Here is a 20,868-nt window from a genome sequence, read left to right as displayed (position 1 = left end):
AAAAACAGAGGTAGAAATGGCATCACTGTGAGCATAGGCTATTACAGTTCCTCAAACTCATCTATATCACTTCATAATTAGTTTCAACTATACTGTTTTGTTAATCCCAGTTTATACCTGTTAGCAATATATTCTAACAAATTAAGTTGGTTCTTTCTTTCCATAATATATAAAAACTAGTGGCGTAATATCTACTACAGCAATACTGACCACCAGGCTTAGACTAAGGATGACTGAATGAGCATTGTATGTTCATGTTCATTGTATGTAAAAGAACAACCTCCTGCTCATGCAGTTTTTTGTTGCGTCCCGTCCTCTGGTCTCAACCTGAAGCCCTGAGAAACTGTTTCGTAACTTTCTTGAATTGTGTGCCTCCCATATTTGTGCCTGCATTTGTATCTGTTATGAACACATTATCTATTTATTCCAAGTAATGTATAATGTTTGTTTGCATCCCTAGTGCAAGAGCAAGTGTGTGTCAGATGGATGGGTAGGAACCGCAGATGCTAATTTGATTTAGATGTTGTGGTTATCATGAAAAAGGAAAAAAGACAAATATAAATTTCCAGAAATATTGTAGATCACCTCCTGGAACACTCCTATAGTCAAAACATTTGTTTTGTTAGAGTGTCTTACACTATGTCTGACGTACAAGAAATGACATAATGCCAATCTACTGTTAATGTGCAAATAGATTTTGAATATTGATGTTCAAGATAGAGCAAAGGGGATTATGGAGCGGATGTCCATTTTTTATTCTCATGAGAATTCCTAAATATTGAACATCTGAAAATCTGAAAAATTCCAGTAAACAAAACCCTGGCATATATGAAGTTCAGAGAGTATAATGTTTTTGTTTTTTTCCAGCAGCAAGCTGTGAGAAATTCTCTCTCAGGTGCCCATGACATCAGTGTTAGTCCACAAAATCTAGTTTTACAATGGAAAACAAAAGAGCCTGAGTCCTATCTCTAGACAATTTAGCTAAAATAACAGTGAAGTGCCCATCAGTAATATGCAGCTTAATGCAGTTTTCATGGTTGTCACATGGCAGTCAACTAGAGGGTCATGCTTTACATCTAGTTGGACTTTGGTGGAGTGTGTCTCTGTGTTCTTGTGAAGGTTTCTGATGTCTGTTGTCCTCTCAACTTTGCACACCCCTTTTCACCTCATCACGACTGATTACAAGCTTCTCAGTCTCAGCAGCAATGCAGTCACTTTTTAGCTGAAGCCAAAGCACTGGGTGTTAAAATATTAACTCCAGAAATGTTAACAGTCTGTGCCAACACTGGATAATTTAGATTCAGTTTAGCTAAGAGGCCAGACCTCTAGTTTTTGTTATGAAACTTTGCCAAGGACCACCTACTTTCAGGAAAAAACAGGCCATTTGATTGACATTGAGAATGACCAACCATGCACCTTTGACATGTCGGCACACATGCAGAAATATTGGTTACATGCCACTAACTTGTTCAAACAAATCTCTTTAATAACTTTTAAAGATAGACATGCAAGTTTGCAACTTCCTAACATTTGTGGATAGAAAAGTGTACAAAAAAAATACTGAAACTGAGAACTAAGAGGCAGAACTAAAAGCTAACTACAGGATTATGTCTACCAAATTCCTTCATTATCAGTGTCAACCCTTTGAATTTAGACTTTTTATATAAAATGCTAATATTTATTAAAAAAATACAACTTCATATTTCTTAAAACAGTTTCTTTTTAATCATTATAATAGATATATACATTGAAACACCACTGCCTGTGTACACGGCTGATTCATTTTAAACAGCGCACACAAGCTGGGACAAACCCAGTCACAAACAGGAATGTGATGTGAGCCATGGAGGCCAGCCACACTATTTGTTTACTCTGAATATAGCTTTTTCATCTCCGCATTGGGCCATAATTCACTGCTCAAAGGGCAAAAACTGTCCTTGCTGACCTCACACATGCACTGAGCCACACTTTCCTGGCTTGAGAAAAATGGCTTTCTGTTTAGTATGGAAAGGCACATACATCAGCGCTACAGCGACTCAAGAGTGAGAGTGCATTTTACAGGCAATAGCGTTCACTCAGTGGAGAGCACAGCAAGGTGGCTGCAGAACAGCAGTGTTGAACTAAATTATCTGGGACATCGTTAAGATGAAAGCATTACCTAAAAATATTTCCTGTTAACCTAATGTCATTGATGGTGGATACCTGGTGACTGTCCACAACCTTGAAACAGTGCTGTTCTTGGTTTCTTGGTTTGATGTTTGGTGACTCATAAACTGGGAGGAACTCTCATAGGCATGCTAAATACTGGCTCTCCAAGCAAGTGAGTCAAAAGAAGGGGAGGAGGAGGAATGTGGAAAATCATTCATAACACAGGTAGCTTTCCATCTTAGAATGCCAATGTACATGGAGCATTTTGAACTACTCTCAACTCTCTTGGCCTCTAGGCGTTGCAGTTAACACACCAGCTTGAGGTTTTGGTCATGTGATAGTGATGATAAGGTCATCTCACCTGGATACTGTAGACGTGTACCCTCTAAGTACTGCTGTAATAATAAAGACTTGCCGTGTGTTTCTCTCAGGACTCTTACTCAAAATATGCTCACACCCAACACAATGTACTGTTTATCTTTACTCTTCTACACGTGTGTGTACTGTAATGATTTATAATCTGGGTGTCACCCAGAAGAGCAAGAGTTCCCTTTTAAGTCAGGTTACTTCCTCATGCCGTCTCAGGGAGTTTTTATTTGCCATTGTTACCTCTGGCTTTAAGGATCTAAATGTACATTAAGATTTCTATAAAGCGTCTTTGTGACACTGTCTGTTGTTAAAAGTGCTATACAAATCAAATTTAAATGAAGGTTGTAAGAAGGTGCATAATTTGCAAATCAATATGCGTGGAGTTCCAATGAGACAGCAGGGAGGGAAATATACTATAGTCACAAACAATGCGAAATACCAAAGTTCAGTACTGTCACACAGACCTAAAACTAGGGTCTGTAGGTTTAGTATGATAACTGTAAAACACTGAGGCATTGGTGGAATATTATACAATAATAACTAGCAGTGGGTGCTTCTAAAAACAGTCTGACATTAATTATTGCTAAAAAATTTTTTTATTAGTGCTGGACATTTGCCTTGTCTTTGATAAGGTTTTTCAGTGATCTGTGGGAGAGAAGAGCGAGTCAGCAGATCGCTCTCTGTCCCTGATCCCAGTGTATGCTTTGTTTAACTTTTGACGTGACCGACAGCAGTATGGCACCACTACAAATACACAGCGAGTATGAAGAAACATAGTCTGCTGTGCTAGTCTCTCTCTCCAGCACACTTCTATCAGAGCCCTTATCGGTGGGAAAGTTTCCATTTGTTAAGGTTTAACTATGAGGAACAAAGAGGGAGTGTGAGTGAATGTTGGTGACGTTGATTAAAAATATTAGTCAGAAAATGTTTAAATAATAAAAAAAAAATCAACAACACGTTACTGCACTACATAGACTGTTGAAGCCCATATTTCATACCATATATGATGAATGTACACAGGGAGTAGGGCGCTATCTAGGATTCAGCCAATGAATTTAAGGCTGAAACAGGAGCCACTTATGATTCCTCCACTCCCACTGGGAAACACATATGAGCTAATGTGTAATTAGAGGTTACTATTTTTTATGCCACAGAGGAGCACAAAGCCACCATGCCAGGAAACTTTACTCTGTCTTTGGATTATTACACGTAGCTTTAAATAACAGTGCAACTTTTTAAATCTGGCTCTGCAAACAGAGACAGCTCAGGGAGAGGCTTACTAACATGAATGACTCTCAGAGTCATCACTCTCTTGTAAACATGAATTTGCAGTTAATTCGTAGCTGTTTCTCAGATGTTTCAGCATACCATTCAAAGGCTATGCTTTAGTTAAGACCAAAAATTCTGCTTTGGACACTTTAAGCAGAGCAACGGCTTTTCTCCTGGGGGGAAATCGGAGGAAGTATTTCCTCCACCTTTTCTATAAACCCCCACATTTATGGTGCCAAAAAAAAAAAAAAAACCCATGACAGTGGACCAACTTCAAAGCGGAACACGTGTCTGCCTCATTTCCTCTCCCTCCATCTCTCTGGGTTTTTAAAGCAGATAGGGTGGGAAGTTTAGGGATGAAGTAATTGTAGTGCGTGGTGCTACTTTGCTAGTTATTGTTGTGAGGAAAAGGCAGGCAGACTTGGCATGCAAACACTCATGAGTGCCTGGTACAGGTGAGTATGAAATAACGTGAGAGTGAGAAATCTTGTGCAGGGGATCTGGGGAAACGCAGCCACCGCGGCAAAATGCTGACAAGAAGAATTTCCCAACAAAACAAGAGTCAGTACAGCTGAATGGGTTGAGCAATAAGCTCATTATGAATAGGACAGGAGACAAATGTTGCTTCAAGAAATTCCTTGTATTCAAAGTTATTGCATTGTCCTCTGCAGCAGGTATGCAGTCTGTGTTTACTGTGTAGCCGAAACCAAGTAGGAAGTGAAGGATGTGAACAGTAAATATTTGTGATAGGCAGGCATATAAATAGTGGGCCATCAAATTGCCACGTGACAGAAACTTGGCAGCACTAACCACAGCAGAGTATTTTCTGTAAACTATCCTAAGGGCAGAGATCACATCGTAACACACAAGGCAACCCAAGCAAACACAATTGCTACAGTCATCATTTTATTTCAAGGGGAAAATGACAAGCAATCATTTATTAACATATAAAAACATTTGCACCAGTGTGCATATCGAGCCTAGGCAATGGCTTAAAATAAATACTTTTTAAGAACTTATAGTACAGACAGAATATGCAACAAAAAAATGCAGACCAAAACAACGGAGCAAATTTCAGAGAGACTGAAACGAAGAAAGGGTCAAAAAAATGTCCAAGAACAGCTCCCTTTTCTTGTCACCCCAAAAGTGTTGTATAAAATGTTTTCAAATACATTGTAAAATACAGAATCTTGCAAAAAACTTTCCCCCACATTTTCTTAATGTTATTTTGACAACATTAGCTGGTATAACAGTGTGGTGTAATCAGGACTTTTCATGAAGAGTAGGAACATGAGAAAGCGAATGTACGAATGTGCATCCGTATGTCTTTCATTAGTATTCACATATTACGGACCGAGCCCTCCTGGTCTGTGGTCTGAGAACTGGCTGCCATATTGCACAAAGCTTGTCTTCCTCAGACATATGGAGACACACTTCTTCAAATCTGCAAGCTGCAAAGGCAAACTGGAGCGCCCGTCCATTTGAGGCACCAACATACTTTGGAGTCCCTTGTACTCTCTTTCAGCTGCCAGTGACCAGCAGAGTAAGACAAAGAGAAGGGTAGAAAGTCTGGAGGTCCCATCTCCAGGTTTAGAACACATTTGCAAACAGTTTATCCTCACATTTCATTCACGCAAAATAATTAAGTTTTCACATGATGATTTTTCTGCAAAAACCACTCAATAGACAGAGGTTTTGTAAGTGTTACAGTACATAGTATGTGGTATGCAATGTTAAGTATTCACTGCTAGCTTCTGCTTTTTAGTACACCACCCCCTCTTTCTACACTTGTAGACCTATAGCATGTAAACAAAGTTCTTCCATCCTTGCGTTCTCCTTACACTCAAAAAGACAGAGTGCTCATAAAAAATGCCATAGCATTCTTTTAACAGAAATAAAATTCAACGTTACACTCTGGCACGATGTACTAAACTAAAAGCTGAGCCTGGAAAGACCTCAAGTGACAGGAGGTGACCAACTGAGACAAGTTCACTTCACAGCTGCTGTTAGTTAACTTCAAACTAAGTAAATGAGAAAACTGTGTGCCACTGACCCTGCTGCTGAGTTTCTGTTGAAGGACCATCACTGGGAAAGAGTGTGTAAACAAAAGTCAAGCTTGAGTGTGTACACTGAATTCCTAGCCCAGACCCCACAAGTTTTGTCACCTGCTGTGTACTTAGAACAGTGGTGCCTTGTTTCCCACATAGCATTCAAACTTTCTATATGTAGCAAAGGCTACATATAACCTTTTACACCCCACTATAAGGTGTCTTTTTTTTTTTTTTTTTTTAAACAAATCTTTAACTGAAAATTTCTAGGCACTGTTGAAAGTCCAGAGGCTTGTGTTGCAAGGAAAAAGCACTGAAAAACAAACCTATAAAAACAAATATAACATGCTAGTTTTGTGGAGCAAAACATTAACTTTCATATGCTTCACCATGGGCTAGCAAACAGATCAAACAGATGAACTCAAAATCTTTTTTCCTGGAGTTCCTGAAGTTTTCTCCTTGAGCATACTTCAGGTGGAGGAACAATGGGTCTTCACATGAAGTCAATAATCTGTTGGTCCAAGATTTCAAGCTTTCAAGCTCTCAAGCCATGATCTTTTGTGGGATCTCGATGGAGGCCTTGAGGAAGATAGCATTGTCACGGATGTAGTTTCTCTTGCGGATCTCCTCATGCGAGACGAACTTGGGGTAGCCAAAGCCTAGTGCACTTTCATCCAGTGAGCTGCGGCTGCCGCTGGGTTTCTGGAAGTTCTTCCAGTTTGGGTCTGGGTTGAATGTCTCGGTGATGTGCTGTGGTTTGGAGAGTGATGGATCACTCTGGTCCAGAATGGAGAAAGTGACCTTGTAGGAAAAAGGCCACTCAAGAAGGTTGTCGTATTCACCAGGCAGCACACGGATGTAAACGGAGAGATGCGATCCTTCACCACTACCGTTGCCGTTGAGGAAAGCGGATGCCTGCAGCTTGTAGCCATACCGGTGTGTGTAGAAGGGTGGACTGAAGAACTCGTGGTTGCTGTGCATTTTGGCCTCCTGCAACTTGCGCGAGTAGTCGCTTAACTTCCAGATGAGTACACCATCATTGCTCACTGACAGCTCTTCTAGATCACGCCGCAGCTCGGAGATCTCCTGCCGTTGACGGCCTACCAGGTTGCACATCATGGTCAGGTGGGACTTGGTGGTTTCCTCCAGGTGTCGGCCAATCACCAGCTTTGGGCACTGCAAGTGAAAGAGCATTTGTCAGTGGACATGGGTACTGTAATAGAATATGAATAGTAAAAAACATGACATAGCACTTTTTTGGGCTGCGAGTGTTTTCTGAGCCAGCGAGTAAGTTTTATTTTAATATGTAGACAGGAAAGGTATTATCACTCAGGTTACACAGATGCGTAATTAAATTTTCTGGGTGCACAATTCAGTTTATGCAAATACCTTGTATGTAGTCAAAAATGAAGTGCAAGAGCACATCTAGTATCCAAATAAAAAGCCACAGGTGCACTGGAAACTGGAGAAAATCAAGCCAGCAAAAGCAAGAAAAAAAATTGGCTACTGTCAGACAAAAGAATCAAAAACCAGGCACACATGTGGACTGTTTGCAGTTAAAACGCCTTTATTTTGAGGGCTGAAAACATGTAAAAAGTGACTGATAAAGTAATGTGTATTGGCTTCAGCAAGCCTTACTCAAGGTGTCAAAACCAAGTTCACATGTCCAAGGTTGCTAGATTTTTCTTGCACAATGATATTTAGTATCTAGTCCATTGCCTTTAGACTCAGTGACTTGCCTTTTAAGCTCAAATATATGAGGGATAGAACTGCAGACTGACGAAGGAAACTGAGTTTTTCCTGCCAATATTTTGCTGAATGAATAGTCCTAGTTGCAATGATCACAATTAACATTGCAAATTTAGTCGAATTTAACAATATGGCTTCCAACCTATAATTCCACAGCTTATATAATAATAGCATTTGGTCCAGCACATCATATTATTTTACACTGTATTTCCAGTTGACTGTGTTTTAACTGTATGCACCACTATAACTCTGCACCACCGCTTATTAAAGGCAAACACCACTGTTTGTCCTTAATATGCTTTTGGGGATTTAATAAATGAAAACAAATAAATTAAATTTAGAATTTGGGCAGGACGGTATGGCAGTACAGCAGGTAGTACAGGGGGTAGAATTTGGGTAAGAACAGCATTATGCACAATTTAATGTGACTAGCTTCAGAACTAAGGATTGCACTATAGTGAACCATCTATATAGATTTGTGTACACTTTGTGTACAATTATCTCATGGGTGTTTTCCCTTAAGTGCTGGGAAGGTAATGTTGAGTCACTTTAACTTTACTGCTCTGTGTTCAGCCTTCTCAACCCATATTATCAAAATTGAGTTCAGCTGTAAATGTAAAGTTCAAATTCTTTCAGGGATAGTTACAGAACCAGGAGAAAAAAAAAATACATTTTGTTTTTCTGGTTTTTAAATCATCCAGGCAAAATCCCCCAAATCCCAAAAAACTGTAGTGTACCAAGTGGACTACAACTTAACTGTAATGTAGTCATTAAGGAAAGTGAGACTCACTCGATGCTTGCATCCAGCTTCTTTAAAGGGACAGAGCACTAACGCACTGCCACAGCTTTCCTTCACATGGGTTGCAAGATCTTCACGGGCGATGTTGGGGGCACCACACTGGTTTGGGCATTGAACTGGGAAACGTGGGCAGTGGTACTGATGATTCTGTAAAAAAGAAGACACAGCACCTGACCTTTGAGATCAAAAGATGAATATGAGACGAGAGCTTTCAGAGTTTTCAGCTTTAATTTCCTGATATTTACATCTAGAGGTGTTAAATAAGCCAAATGTCTTCAATGTATAGTGAAAAGAATAGAATAGGCTTTGCTGTTCCAATATTTTTGGAGGAGACTGTAGAAAACAGAGGACAAGACTGGATCCATGGACTTGAATAAGAAGTATTAAATGGAACTATGATCCAATAATTTATGTAAGGAATAAATCCCAAAAAGTCATGCCGAATCCAATAACAGCATGTTCGGAAGTGATTTATCCCAGATCATACTTTTTATCCATTCATAATTACATCTATTGCTGTGGGACGTCCATAAAACAAGTTAGTTCCTGTTATCACTTCACATTATAGTAGCTATAAACACTCTGACTAGGTTTTTCATTCCCCCCCCACTCTCTTCAAGTAAATAGGACAAAATCAGCATGTCATGGAAAGCATAAAGTCCTCCAGCAAGGAGGTTTTCGGGTGTCTGAAAACTTACGGAATGGTACAAAATGTTAACCCTGGAATCTCTTTCCATAAATGTTACACAAAACTACCCTTTCAGAATAATATATTTTTATTTGTTAATGATATTTTAACCTTAAAATATTTAGAGGGTCCATCATACGAGTCCCTGTGAATAGATTAGATTCCCATTACTACAGAAATGATCATTAGAATGAGCGCGTTAATATAAACCTGTGATTTGCCTTGCAGATGGAACTACTGTTAGAGCTGCTGTTAGAGAAAATGAATCAACAGCTTCTGGCCAATCAGAATCAAGAGTTCAACAGTGCTGTGGTATAATATAGTTTAATGCACCAGAAAGCACTTACTGAAAGTTACTGCGTGAATTTGTGTGAGGATAGTGTGTGTGAGCACAGGATTGTGTGTGATGCAGGTGTCGGGTATAGAGACTGGGCCAGCTCAAGCTGTGACTCACTGGCACCAAACTCAGCTCTACCATGAATGCCCCTGTTCATATAGTCACAAGCCTCCTGCCATCCCAGTCTTAGGAGCCTTTGCCCCTATTCATACACCACTGAGACACAACTGTTCCTTTAACTAACTCACAAACATATACACATTACTTACACTGCACCACCTCGCCATCTTAAACACCTGCGAAATGTCTTGTGTTAAAGTATGACAGAGAGGTATGACTCACTGAAGACAACTACTCACAGAAGTAAAAAGAAATGTTAGCTCAGATTAGAGAGGTGACTATTTGGAGTGGTTCATGGTTGCATCATGAAACTGACCTGGATGGTGTCATAGACAAACTCTTTGCCACAGTACTTGCATGGCTGTGTGCGTTTGGGACACTCAGCCATGGTGTGCTGGGCCAGGAGTCTCCTCATCATCCTTGCTCCACACTTGTTCTCACAGTAAACACTCTCCTGGGGACAAATGCCCTGGTGATTCTGAAAGAGACAAACACATAAAAGGCATGAGGAAGAGTCAAAAAAGGGATAAAGTAAAAGAAAAAAAAAAAAACCCTTCACAGATGCTTCATCTGGTTTTAATTGAAGCTTTGAACTATAAACCCAACCACAGAATTCAATCTACAGTGTCTGAGAACGAGGTCACGGATGTCAGGCATTTTAGCCGACTTTGGAGCTCTGTTTATAACGACACCTCAGAGACTGCTATGGAGCTCATTATGTTTCAATCAAGCATTTTCCCTGGATCAGAGAGTTACTTTATTCAATCAAAGTATTGGGTGAATGTAAAGATTTTTTAAAATGTGGTGAACCTGTAGTACATTTTGTTTACAATCTTTTCATACCAATTTTTTAAATTTCCATTTTGCACAGACAAAAAAAAAAGCATATTGTTTTGCCTTGCTCATAATTCAGAAATATAAAAGGAAGTCTTTTCAATCATAAATTTTCTTCATTCAAATTTTGCTCAAAATTTCCTGAGAATCAAATCGAATCAAATCGTGAAACCAGTATTATAAATTCAATCAAATTGTGACCAGAGTGCATCCTTACATCCCTATTTGTACATTCTCACCTACTAGCTACCTTTGCCTATCACACGGGAAAGGTAAAGGCTAGCACATGCTTCCTCTGAGACACATGAAGTGCTTGTAATTGTCCTGTGCTTCTCAGGTGAACACTTCTTATTGGTCTCACTGAGGGTTGTTTGCCCATGCAGATGTATTTTGAGAAGACAGCATACTTTAGGCAAGTACCCGTAATTTAACGTCAATATCAATTTCCAACATGGAGCTATTTTAGAGTTATACTTTTGGTCAATGAGATGATAAAATATCCATTAAAGTGTATTTCAGCAAACTGTGCATGCATTAATGTGCTCTAGAAATAAACAATTTTGTTCTGTGGTGAGAAGAGGTCTTCACACAATGAATCATGTGCTGTCACATTCCTCATTCTCTTTGCTCATAAAGAAGTAGCAACAACAGTTCCACACTCTTTTTGTTATTATAGTTGAGAAGATGAAAATGATGACTGAAAATAAAGCTTTACCACAATGATACAAGTGGTTAGTCCCTTTCATGTCGTTTTGGTGTGGATAATCGTAAAACTAGGTTTTATGATGATCTGAACCACCTGGATGAGGGCCGAGACCACCAGTGTTTGGCGGACCAGTTGGTTTTTTCGTGAGCACGAGTATGCGTGAAGTGTGAAGACGGGAGTCAAAATAATTATGATTGGTCCACACCAAACAAGGTAAGGTAGTTGTGAAGGCACCCTGAGAAAAAGGCTTACTGGATTAAAAGGCTTGAGTGATTAGTAAGCCAAATTGCCTGTCTTCACGCAAAAGGCAAGCACTACCACTGCACATTTCCCAAAGTCGAGACAGCAACAACGATCACTCTTTCGTGACTGTTCTAAGGTGAGTACCTCGAAGGCCTCGCCGGTGAACTCGCTTCCGCAGAACTCACACTTGACTTTGCGCTTGGGGCAATCGTGCTGCAGGTGCTCGGGCAGGTCGCGACGTGTCAGCTTGACGCTGCAGCGGTTAGGGCATGGGATCACATTAAATGCACAGGTAGAGAAATGGCTCTGTCGGAGAAAGCAAATCAAAGGCACATACACGTTACATTTGATCTATTTCAGTCTCATAAAACACTGGTGCTCATAGTTACAGTCAAATGGAGCGCTATAACACTTGCAAATGCAACTGAGATACAAGTAGAGGATAACTAAAAAAAATGATTACTATTTTATAAAATTATAACTATAAAGTGAACAAAATCAAAACAGTTCTTGGTAGTGGGAAAGAAATTCATAAACATAGATCAAATCCCAGGGAAAAAAAGAAGAAAAAACATACATACAGAGTGATGGGATGAACTGACCTGCAGCTGCTTCATTTGGCCGGTCCAGCGGCAGCCTTCCTCACTGTGGATGCAGCGGATAGCGAGGGCCAGGATCTGCTGCTCCAGCTCAGGGTCAGGGTAGATCTGCACAACACAGCCAGAGTAAATGAGACATGTGTGAGAACAACATGAAAAGTGAACTGGACAGCAAAAGGTGTGTTGCATGTACAGGTTATACAGTAGAAACAAATGAATTAGAGATTAGAGATACTTGTCCAACAGGTGCCTTGTTAACTAGTGAGAGGTGGTTGTTGTTTTTTTAATCATATTTTGTTTTTGTTTCTGAAAGTCAACTCCAGAATTATTGGCACCCTTTGTGAAAATGTGCAATTATAATCTATAATAAATATGCACATGGTTATTTTGAGATATAGGGATGATGTATTGCTTTATACACAGGATGCAAAATGATCAAAATTATTATTGGTAAGAAACAGCACTGCGGTTTGACTGCCTAACATTTATTCAATAGGGTTCAAATCTCTAAATTTGTCACCTCATATACATGAGTATGATAACCTTGTGTCAGATCTGACCCAACAGCTCTGGCTTTAAATTTTGTAAGATACTATTTTAGGCTTTCCAGGGCGACTCACTGTAGTGTAAGAACACCATGTTTTAGCTACAGGCTGAATAATGCTAGTTCTTTCTTTTTTCTTGCTTTTTTTATTGAACCAAGTTATATAAACAGTTACATAATGTCGCATTATAACAGTGCTATTATGTATTTTGTAAGGAATAGTATTTTCCTATAATAGCACCACCCAAAGTGTTTTATTGCTCTTACACCACATCAGTTTGTTAACGTTAACAATTGTACAACAAATAATTAAATAACAATATGTCAAACTCTTATCAGTTTATAGTTGAATTAATTTAATGTTGAGGAACATCAGTGCAACAAATTAGTTCTTGTTATGACTTACTTTATAACAGCTATAAAGAGTCATTCCCTCACCAGCCTATCTTCTTAAAGTTAGTAAGAGGAAAAAAAGGAAAGTATTTTTTTTTTACAAAGTACTCCATCCTGAAGACTTTCTTGTGTCGAAACGGCTTCCTCTGGCTGTCCCTGTGCAAGTTATTTCTATAGAAATGCTAATTTATTAGAACAAGCACAGTAATAGAAAACTGGAAGCTGGAACTCCTGTAAGAGCTGTGCTTCTGGCCATTAGGAATGGAGAATCAAGAACAGTGCTGTGGTATAAATTTATTGTTATATTCACTAAATAACATGTTGTTATGGAATTAAATTTGTGCCAAATTTGTACTGAACGGAACTTTTTAAGAAATTAACAAAAATATACAATGAGAAAGAAGAAACATTTTGAAACTGAAAACAGTGAACTCCGTGGCAAAAACGTAACATGGTCCTCAAATAAGCAGCATTCTTTGTTAAGAGTTTTCTAAGCTTCCTTTTCGCTAATTATGGGTTATACGCTAACGCTTTCAAATTTTTGGTTTACACACCGCAAGTTGACATTCGCCATTCTGGCACAAATCTCTCGTGTGGGCGGGGCTTAAAAACGATTTACTCTCATTGGCTAGTGAGATTGACAGCTCGAGTGCACAGCTGAGGAGGAGGATGACATTGATGATGACAATGATGATGATGCCGTTCCATGCCACTCCTGAGAGCTCATCTTGAAAAGTCGACTACCCAAACCTCAAATATTAACTAGGAACTAATATACTGACTAAGTAAATAGATAATTTCCACTACAAAGTACAAACACTATAACTATACAGAGAACTGCATCTAGAACGCTCTCCAAAACACCGAAGTCTCTACTTCCAGGTCAGGGAGCTGTCGATCCAAATCTCACTAGCCAATGAGAGTAAGTTACTGGAAAGCCCCACCCATACGTGAGATTTGTGCCAGAATGGTGAATGTAAACTTTCGGAGCATAAATGAAAACTCTGAAAGCGTAAATGAAAACTCTGGCAACGCATTCATAAACCATGATTAGCAAAAACCTTAGAAAACTGTTAACAAAGAATTTGAGGACCAGGTTAAATTTTTGCGAGTTCACCGTTTTCAGTTTCAGAGTGTTTTTCTTTTTTTCTCATTGTATATTTTTGTTCATTTCTTGAAAAGTTACGTTAAATACTTTCGGCACAAAATTGAATTCCATATGCTGTGCCCTTGTAAATAAGCTACACCTATCAGTGAGCGAAGACCAGTCCAGTGGTCTTAAAAAGTTAGACCTGTGTGGGTGACTTTTGAAAAACAGGAAAATAACCCTGTACAATGCAATGTTTGGATGATTTCAAAGTTCTATTAAATAACTGTGTGTTTCGTTAGATTATTTATCATCGCAAACTTACATCTAAATAATATTCACTTTTAAAGCATGATAATAACTGCCATAGACACACCACAGTGCTACAAGCAATGTTCCACTTGTGCATAATTCATTAAAAAAAATTTGTGGCCATGAGGTCTTTGGTGCCATAAAAGGTTATAGATATTTATTTATTAGGCCAGTTATTTAAAGGACGGTGTTGAGTCCACATACCCCTAAGAAGCATGTTAATGCTTGTTAATTATACAGGGGCTTACTTGAGACTGAAATGACCTTCAGACAGGACACTAGCTATACAAATATTTACGTTTACAACATTCCTAAACTGAATATTGTTTTAGAGTGTATTATCAAGACCGAGGTCATGACTGTGTGTGTGCATGACTTGGTGTGTTTGCTGTGCATTCTCTTGTTGTCTATTTAAACATGAAGAAGGATGAGAAAATGCTCCATCCAATCAGCTCAAACCCCCAACCCCACAATTTAGCATTAAACAGAGTAACTGCCAATCCCAGCAAGCAGTCTTTCAGATTAAAGCGAAAAAAGAAAAAAAAAAGAAGAAAGAAGTGTGCCATCATATGTGGAGTCAATCCTTTGAGGGGACATAATCTGCTTTGAGTCACTAAACTCTAAAGTTCACAAAATCTGACTTCATGTAGCGAAGGCTGGCTCATATTTTGTCAGAAATACTTCTGAGAACCAAAGATCTGTAAGCCTGAGACATTCAGGGGTCTTGGATCAGGAGGATGTTTTAGCAATTTTTGGACTTTATATGAAACCAGACAAGTGGGGTATATAGCAAGAAGGAGTAATGCGTGAATGTGTGTGTATTGTGAGTGGCGTTCTTAAACACGCAGGTTGTTTGAAACGTTTTCATCTTGTTACAGCAGAGAAGCTGAAACGCAGGTCCCAGGCAATTTCATACTACTAGCCATGTAGTCACTAGTCATACCTTTAAACAGAAGGCTTTACCAAACTTACCCTACCCCTGACCATAACTCCCCACTGCATATCAATTTGGAGATATTTGGAGATGTTTGAAGATCTAAGAAACATGCAGAAACATTTTGCCTACTGATCACGCCTGCACAGGGACATGAGGAGATGACTAAGGAACCAGAAGCCTTCCTGCAAGTCACTAAAGCATATAGGTGATACATTCGTGGTACCTGGTATGTGGTAAGTGTACTGATAAGTTGTAATGATGTCATTTCCCACCTCGGCATGTTCGACTTTACACTATTCAGTGTGGGTTGCCATGTTGATTTGATGTCACTCCATAAATGGAGAAGGAACTGGTAGTTGAGAAGACTTGACGAGTTGAAATTTCAAGTTGAGGGGGTGTTTTCAGTGGCTTTTACTGGTTGGAGGCGGGAGTATACAAGTTACCATTTCGCCTCAAACGCCACAATAAGGCTTTAACTGAAAACATGTCGGACATTGTTACATCTATTCTGAATATCGATTTCTTGATCTGTTTTAATTCAATGGTGAAATAAAGTACAAAAGAATAACTTGTATTTTAAATTCTAAGGGCCATTTGTTGCCCACAGTGGTCCGGTCCGATTAAATGCTTAAAACGAAGGGCTTTGAAACGAGCCAAAACTCTAATTAAAGACATCGGGGTGTAGTGCAAGATGATCCAAAAATGCAGGTTGTAATTTTCTCCCATGAATAGATTGGAGAAAGTATCACTTTTGGGAAAGCTACTGTGAGGAAAGTCTTTAGAGAAATCTCCCAGAAATAGCATGGGTCCTTTTTTTGGTCTCTTACCACAATCTCCCCCACAACCATACCTAGAGCTCATTAACGTTTTCGTCTTGACATCATGACCACATTGAACAAACAAAGAGCTAGCATTAAATCATCGTCGAAATTCAGACTTATTCATCTTGAGTGCCACGCAGTGACATTTGCCGTGCCATCCGGGAGACAGCAAGCTTTGTTCTAGCAGAGGCAAATCAAACTGGAGAATAATTGAGATGATTCATCCTGTATTCTCTTTCTAAACACCTCCACATCCTACATCTGCCCTCCTACTTCCACATCTGATATTCCCAGGTTAATAAGAGGCTTGTTGGTTAGTGTCATTTGCACACGTTTGCAGAATGTTGCTGAGATGTTACCTTGAGGCATAATCTGATTAAAGCAGCATAAGGATTGGAGGAAGGGGCCACAACGTGGTCCTGTTTGGCTTTTGGTTCATGCTAAGAGAGCATGAACTAATGCTTCAGAATGGCATGAAAGTGTAGTGCAGAGTGGGGAAGGGTTTAATGGTTTACCTTGGCATAGTCCAGGGGGAGCTGGTCCTCTGGGCACTTGAACACCCCCTCACTACAAACAGAAGAAGAAACACACATTATTAAGGTCATCCTGACTGTGTGGCAGCACACGTATCATTTATGTACAGACAATTCCATCATCCCTCTATAAAAAGACTGGGCTAAAACATATTTATTGTTTATTCTAAAACCCAGATCTGTATGAACACAAAGGATTGTCAAATCAACATGGGCTCAGAAATTTGCTGAGCTGAGTAATGAAACAAATGGCCGAGTTCCCAGCCTGCTTAACTTATGACCAATCATGCAACTATGCAAAGACATCTAGATTATAATCTCTAAAACAGCTGACTTTAATATGCGTATCTAGAAACGAATATTTAACATATCTTTAATTTAATATTATATGTATCTATGAATGATCAATGGCTCCAATCTTACTTTCTATGGCTATACAAAATAATAGCCATAGTAATAAGCCCCCCCCACTCCACCCCAACCCCCCACCCCTAATATAAATAGCATGATATCTGAAAAATACAGCAAGGCATCTCAGTCCTGCTGTAATGTGTTTCAAGCTGGGGTTTTGTGCTTTGCTCCTTTCCCCCCATAGGGAAATGATTACACAGGGAGGGTCAGGCTGGACTGGAAAGTGAGTGTTTTTGCTGGAGCTCTTTTTGACAGTGTCAGAGAGATAGAGAGAGAAGGGTATGTGACTTAAGGTCAGATTAGATTGGTGGAACAGCTCAATAGTGAGGCTCCGCGTGCAGTGTAGCCTGTTCAGGCAGTGAAATATTCACAATTGCAGATACTGGACGTGATATTAGACTTAAGTAGTGGTAGAGGTACGTATGTGTGTGTGTGTGTGTGTGTGTGTGTGTGTGCGTATGTTCAGTCCTGTCAAAAACCTAAGTGCCTTACTGCGGAAAAGTTGAAAACTTTTTTTAAGTGACTAATGCCGGACACAGACATTTCCTAAAGCATGAGCAGCAGGCAGAAATTACCCACAAGATCTGGGTAAAGCATGAAGCAGCAACATTACTTAAGTATAATGAAAAGAGACACTCAGTACATTGTGAGTAAGTCTGAAAGGGGGGAAAAAAAATGAGATTCTATTAGGCTGGAGGCTTCATGTGCTCAGGAGTCTTCACAAGGAGGTACTGTCTATGAACTGCTCAGTGTCTAATGAATGGACTTTTTCTGACATCCTTGCCACCCTTTAATGCCATAAATAGACAAAAAACAATGGAATCAGCAGCTTGAGATCTAACGAGCACGAAGAAGCCTACAATGCTCCCATTGAGTCTCAAGTGTCCTTAATCTGCTGGAACTGAAATGTCACCTGACGAGGGACAACACAGGCACACAACAAGCCTCCAGCTTCATTAGCCTGTTGGTGAAAGCTTACTGCATGCCCTCCATTAAGGTCAATGTGTCACAAGGGCACTGGGGTCTACAAAAAGACCAATCAATTGTTTAGCACCCTTATGGATGTGCTGCTGAATAAAACCGATTACTACTGGTTCACTGGACTCGCCTGTTCAGGCAGGTCATCGTGAGATTAAGTTGTAATTTACAGATGGATCCAAGGCCCCTGCTGATGTGCACCCATACAGGAAGAGAGCCGATGATGTGAAAAAACCGAGTGTCCCATCAGCTTAGAGCCAGGAGACTCATCTTTGTTTTGTGACCATAAATTAAGATTAGGACAGAAGAGACAAAATGAACAACAGCGCCTTACAATGCCCATGATGAGCTGTGTGATTCTAAAAGGTTAGAAGCCCCATTGTAGGTTGAAAAGTATAGATATTGTTTAAGTCTTGCACAAGGGACCCTTAGTGAGCATCTACTACGTAAGGATTAGAAAAATTAGTAGCCTGGGTGCTTAGGACGTGAAGATTGGTCCGGGTTAATAGTTTTTTTAAATTCACATTTGCCTGGTGGACCAGCAGGCTCAGTAGGCTGGCGGTCACCAACGATTTGTTTTTTTCCTTCTTCTCTTTTTCAACAATCAGATAAAAGAAAATAAATTTTTTTTAATCAAAATTCACTTCACAGTGCTGCTCAATGCTGTATGTATAGCATGCACTACTCAACCTGAATCCCACCATCTGCTGCACTACATAAATCGATGGATTAATTAGCTTGCATTGATCACATATGCCCAGAATCATGAATCAGGAATTTGGAAACATTAACAAACCCAAGCAAGACAACTCTCCTGCTAGCACAAGACACAGTCACCTCACAGTTAACCATATGGAGAAAAATATAACGACGCTTACCGATAATATCTTTTACGTGTGACGTGACGAGAAACACCACAGCTCATAGACAAATGGTGGCCAACAACTTGCTCAGAAACGTTCTTTTTTTTTTTTTTTTTTACACAGTAAATTATATGCCCTGTGATGGGTTGGCAACCTGTCCAGGGTGTCCCCCGGCTTGTGCCCCGAGTTCCCCCGGGATAGGCTCCAGGCTCCCCCATAACTCTTTGTTCGATAAGTGGTATGGAAAATGGAAGGATGGATATTAATTTATACATTAGCTCACCTTACATTACGATATTATGTTAGCTGCCACTTTTTAACCTATTCAATTAACCATAAAATGGGACTGGGTAAGCAGACTGGAGCTTTTATTTGCAGATGGGCTAGCTAATGTATTTATGATTTGTCCACCCCTGTGCTTCAGCTAAAACTGCTCATGCTTACGTCTTGAGGGCCAAAAGCCATTTTTTAGGAGACTGTGGTACACCAGAAATGGACAAGAACACTCGTTAAGCAGTTACTGAGAACTGAAATAAGCAATATGTAATAAGCAAGCTAAATGGATCCGATTTCATGGGGCAAACCACATGTGACTATTGTGGCTGCATTAAATATTCAGATGTCATGCTGGTCTCCTCTAATATACAGGCAGACATGACAGATGCTGTGGTGCATCAGGGACCAGCAAAGCGACAGGACAGAGGGGGACTCCTGCAGGGTATCTTCACTCTCCCAGCACTCAACCCTTCTTCATGAATGATGGAAAGTAACTGCAGATGGCCACAGCACTATAACAATTAAAAGTATTTTATTCAAACAATAGACGCATTATCTGAACAAACACAAGTAAAGTTCCTGGGCAGCCAAATGAGCAAAAGTATAGGATATTTAAGTGCACTTGTGCTGTGGATGTAGTTTTTAATATCTGTTTTTAATCCTCCCACCCCACTGTGGTCTCTCTTATTGTGGTGCCTGAAATTCTCTGCTGTGCCCTGAAGCAGACATTAGAGAATCCTCCATTTCTTTGCTGCTATAGATGTGGACAGCCATCACAACACTGCACGAAGACTCATTACACTGCTTTTGACAGATGGGCTAACAGAGAAGTGGCCAATCACGACAAAGCATTCTCAAGAAAAGAAGCCTTTGCAAACAGTAAAGTACTTGGTTTTTCAATTCACTTTCAATGCTCTTTTGCTGAGACGTTCTGGCTAATTACAATGCAGACAGAGTAATTCAAATGAGTGGATTGTGAGTTAATTGAGGACACCGAATCATCCATAATGCCAGCTCTTCCTGAGCTGCACTAAAGTGTGCACACTGCAAAAAAAATAAGTCATCTTAGCAAGTAGAAATACCTTGAATACAGTCAAATTTATCCAGTATTACTTAGTATAAGATCACAACAAACGAAACACAAGATTATTAAACCTATTTCAAGCCATTTGTAGTCTACTACCATGTTTGTATTTCAAGCTTGAAATAGTCTTGTTCTATTGGCAGATCATTTTGCTCATTTTAAGCATTTATTTCTAGAAAGATCTGCCAATAGAATAAGAAAACTAAAAGCTTTAAATGAGTAATGTCTAGAAATAGGTTTAATGGTCTTATGTTTCCGTTCTCTAAAGGATCGCATAAAATGAACGCGAAATCATGGAAACGCCGTAATATTCAGAGGAGCTTGCAATTGTTCAGTATTACCGCAGATTTTCTGCTGATTTGGGCCAAGACGCGTCATGTGACGTCATCACAATGAGCATTCAAAAAGCCACAACAAAATCAAGCCTTTTTAGCTGAAACAATAAAAAATCTAACAAAAAACCCCCAAAACTCGAAATCATGTATGGACTGATATTTGGTTTATTGTAACGTTATAATAAGAAATACGAGATGAATTTGACTATATTCAAGATATTTTTACTTGCTAAGTTCTTATCTTATCTTAATGTAGCCACTGTTTACCCTGCTTTAGTCTATCTAGTCTTTGTATCTTAATAAATGTGTCTATGTGTCAGTTTCAGGAAATAGAGAGGTTACATTTCTGCTGGAGATCTCTTAATACTTGAAACAGAAATATTCT

At 39.5% G+C, this 20,868-nt stretch overlaps 1 protein-coding gene across 1 annotated transcript in view; it reads right to left on the bottom strand.

Moving 5' to 3' along the window:
- Window positions 1-4,407: 4,407 nt before the first annotated feature.
- Window positions 4,408-20,868, bottom strand: part of traf4a (tnf receptor-associated factor 4a) — a 35,227-nt gene continuing 18,766 nt past the window's right edge. Inside the window, exons 2-7 of the mRNA XM_053646879.1 lie at window positions 16,519-16,570; window positions 11,913-12,017; window positions 11,455-11,616; window positions 9,844-10,005; window positions 8,374-8,529; window positions 4,408-7,010 (exon numbers count right to left, since the gene is read on the bottom strand). Coding sequence (XP_053502854.1) covers window positions 6,378-7,010; window positions 8,374-8,529; window positions 9,844-10,005; window positions 11,455-11,616; window positions 11,913-12,017; window positions 16,519-16,570 — 1,270 coding nt within the window. The 3' untranslated portion in view covers window positions 4,408-6,377. The remainder of the gene's footprint in view (window positions 7,011-8,373; window positions 8,530-9,843; window positions 10,006-11,454; window positions 11,617-11,912; window positions 12,018-16,518; window positions 16,571-20,868) is intronic.

This window comes from Ictalurus furcatus, chromosome 17, assembly GCF_023375685.1.
Source record: "Ictalurus furcatus strain D&B chromosome 17, Billie_1.0, whole genome shotgun sequence".
NCBI classification, from domain to species: Eukaryota; Metazoa; Chordata; class Actinopteri; order Siluriformes; family Ictaluridae; genus Ictalurus; species Ictalurus furcatus.
This window is presented reverse-complemented; position numbering and strand designations above follow the sequence as displayed.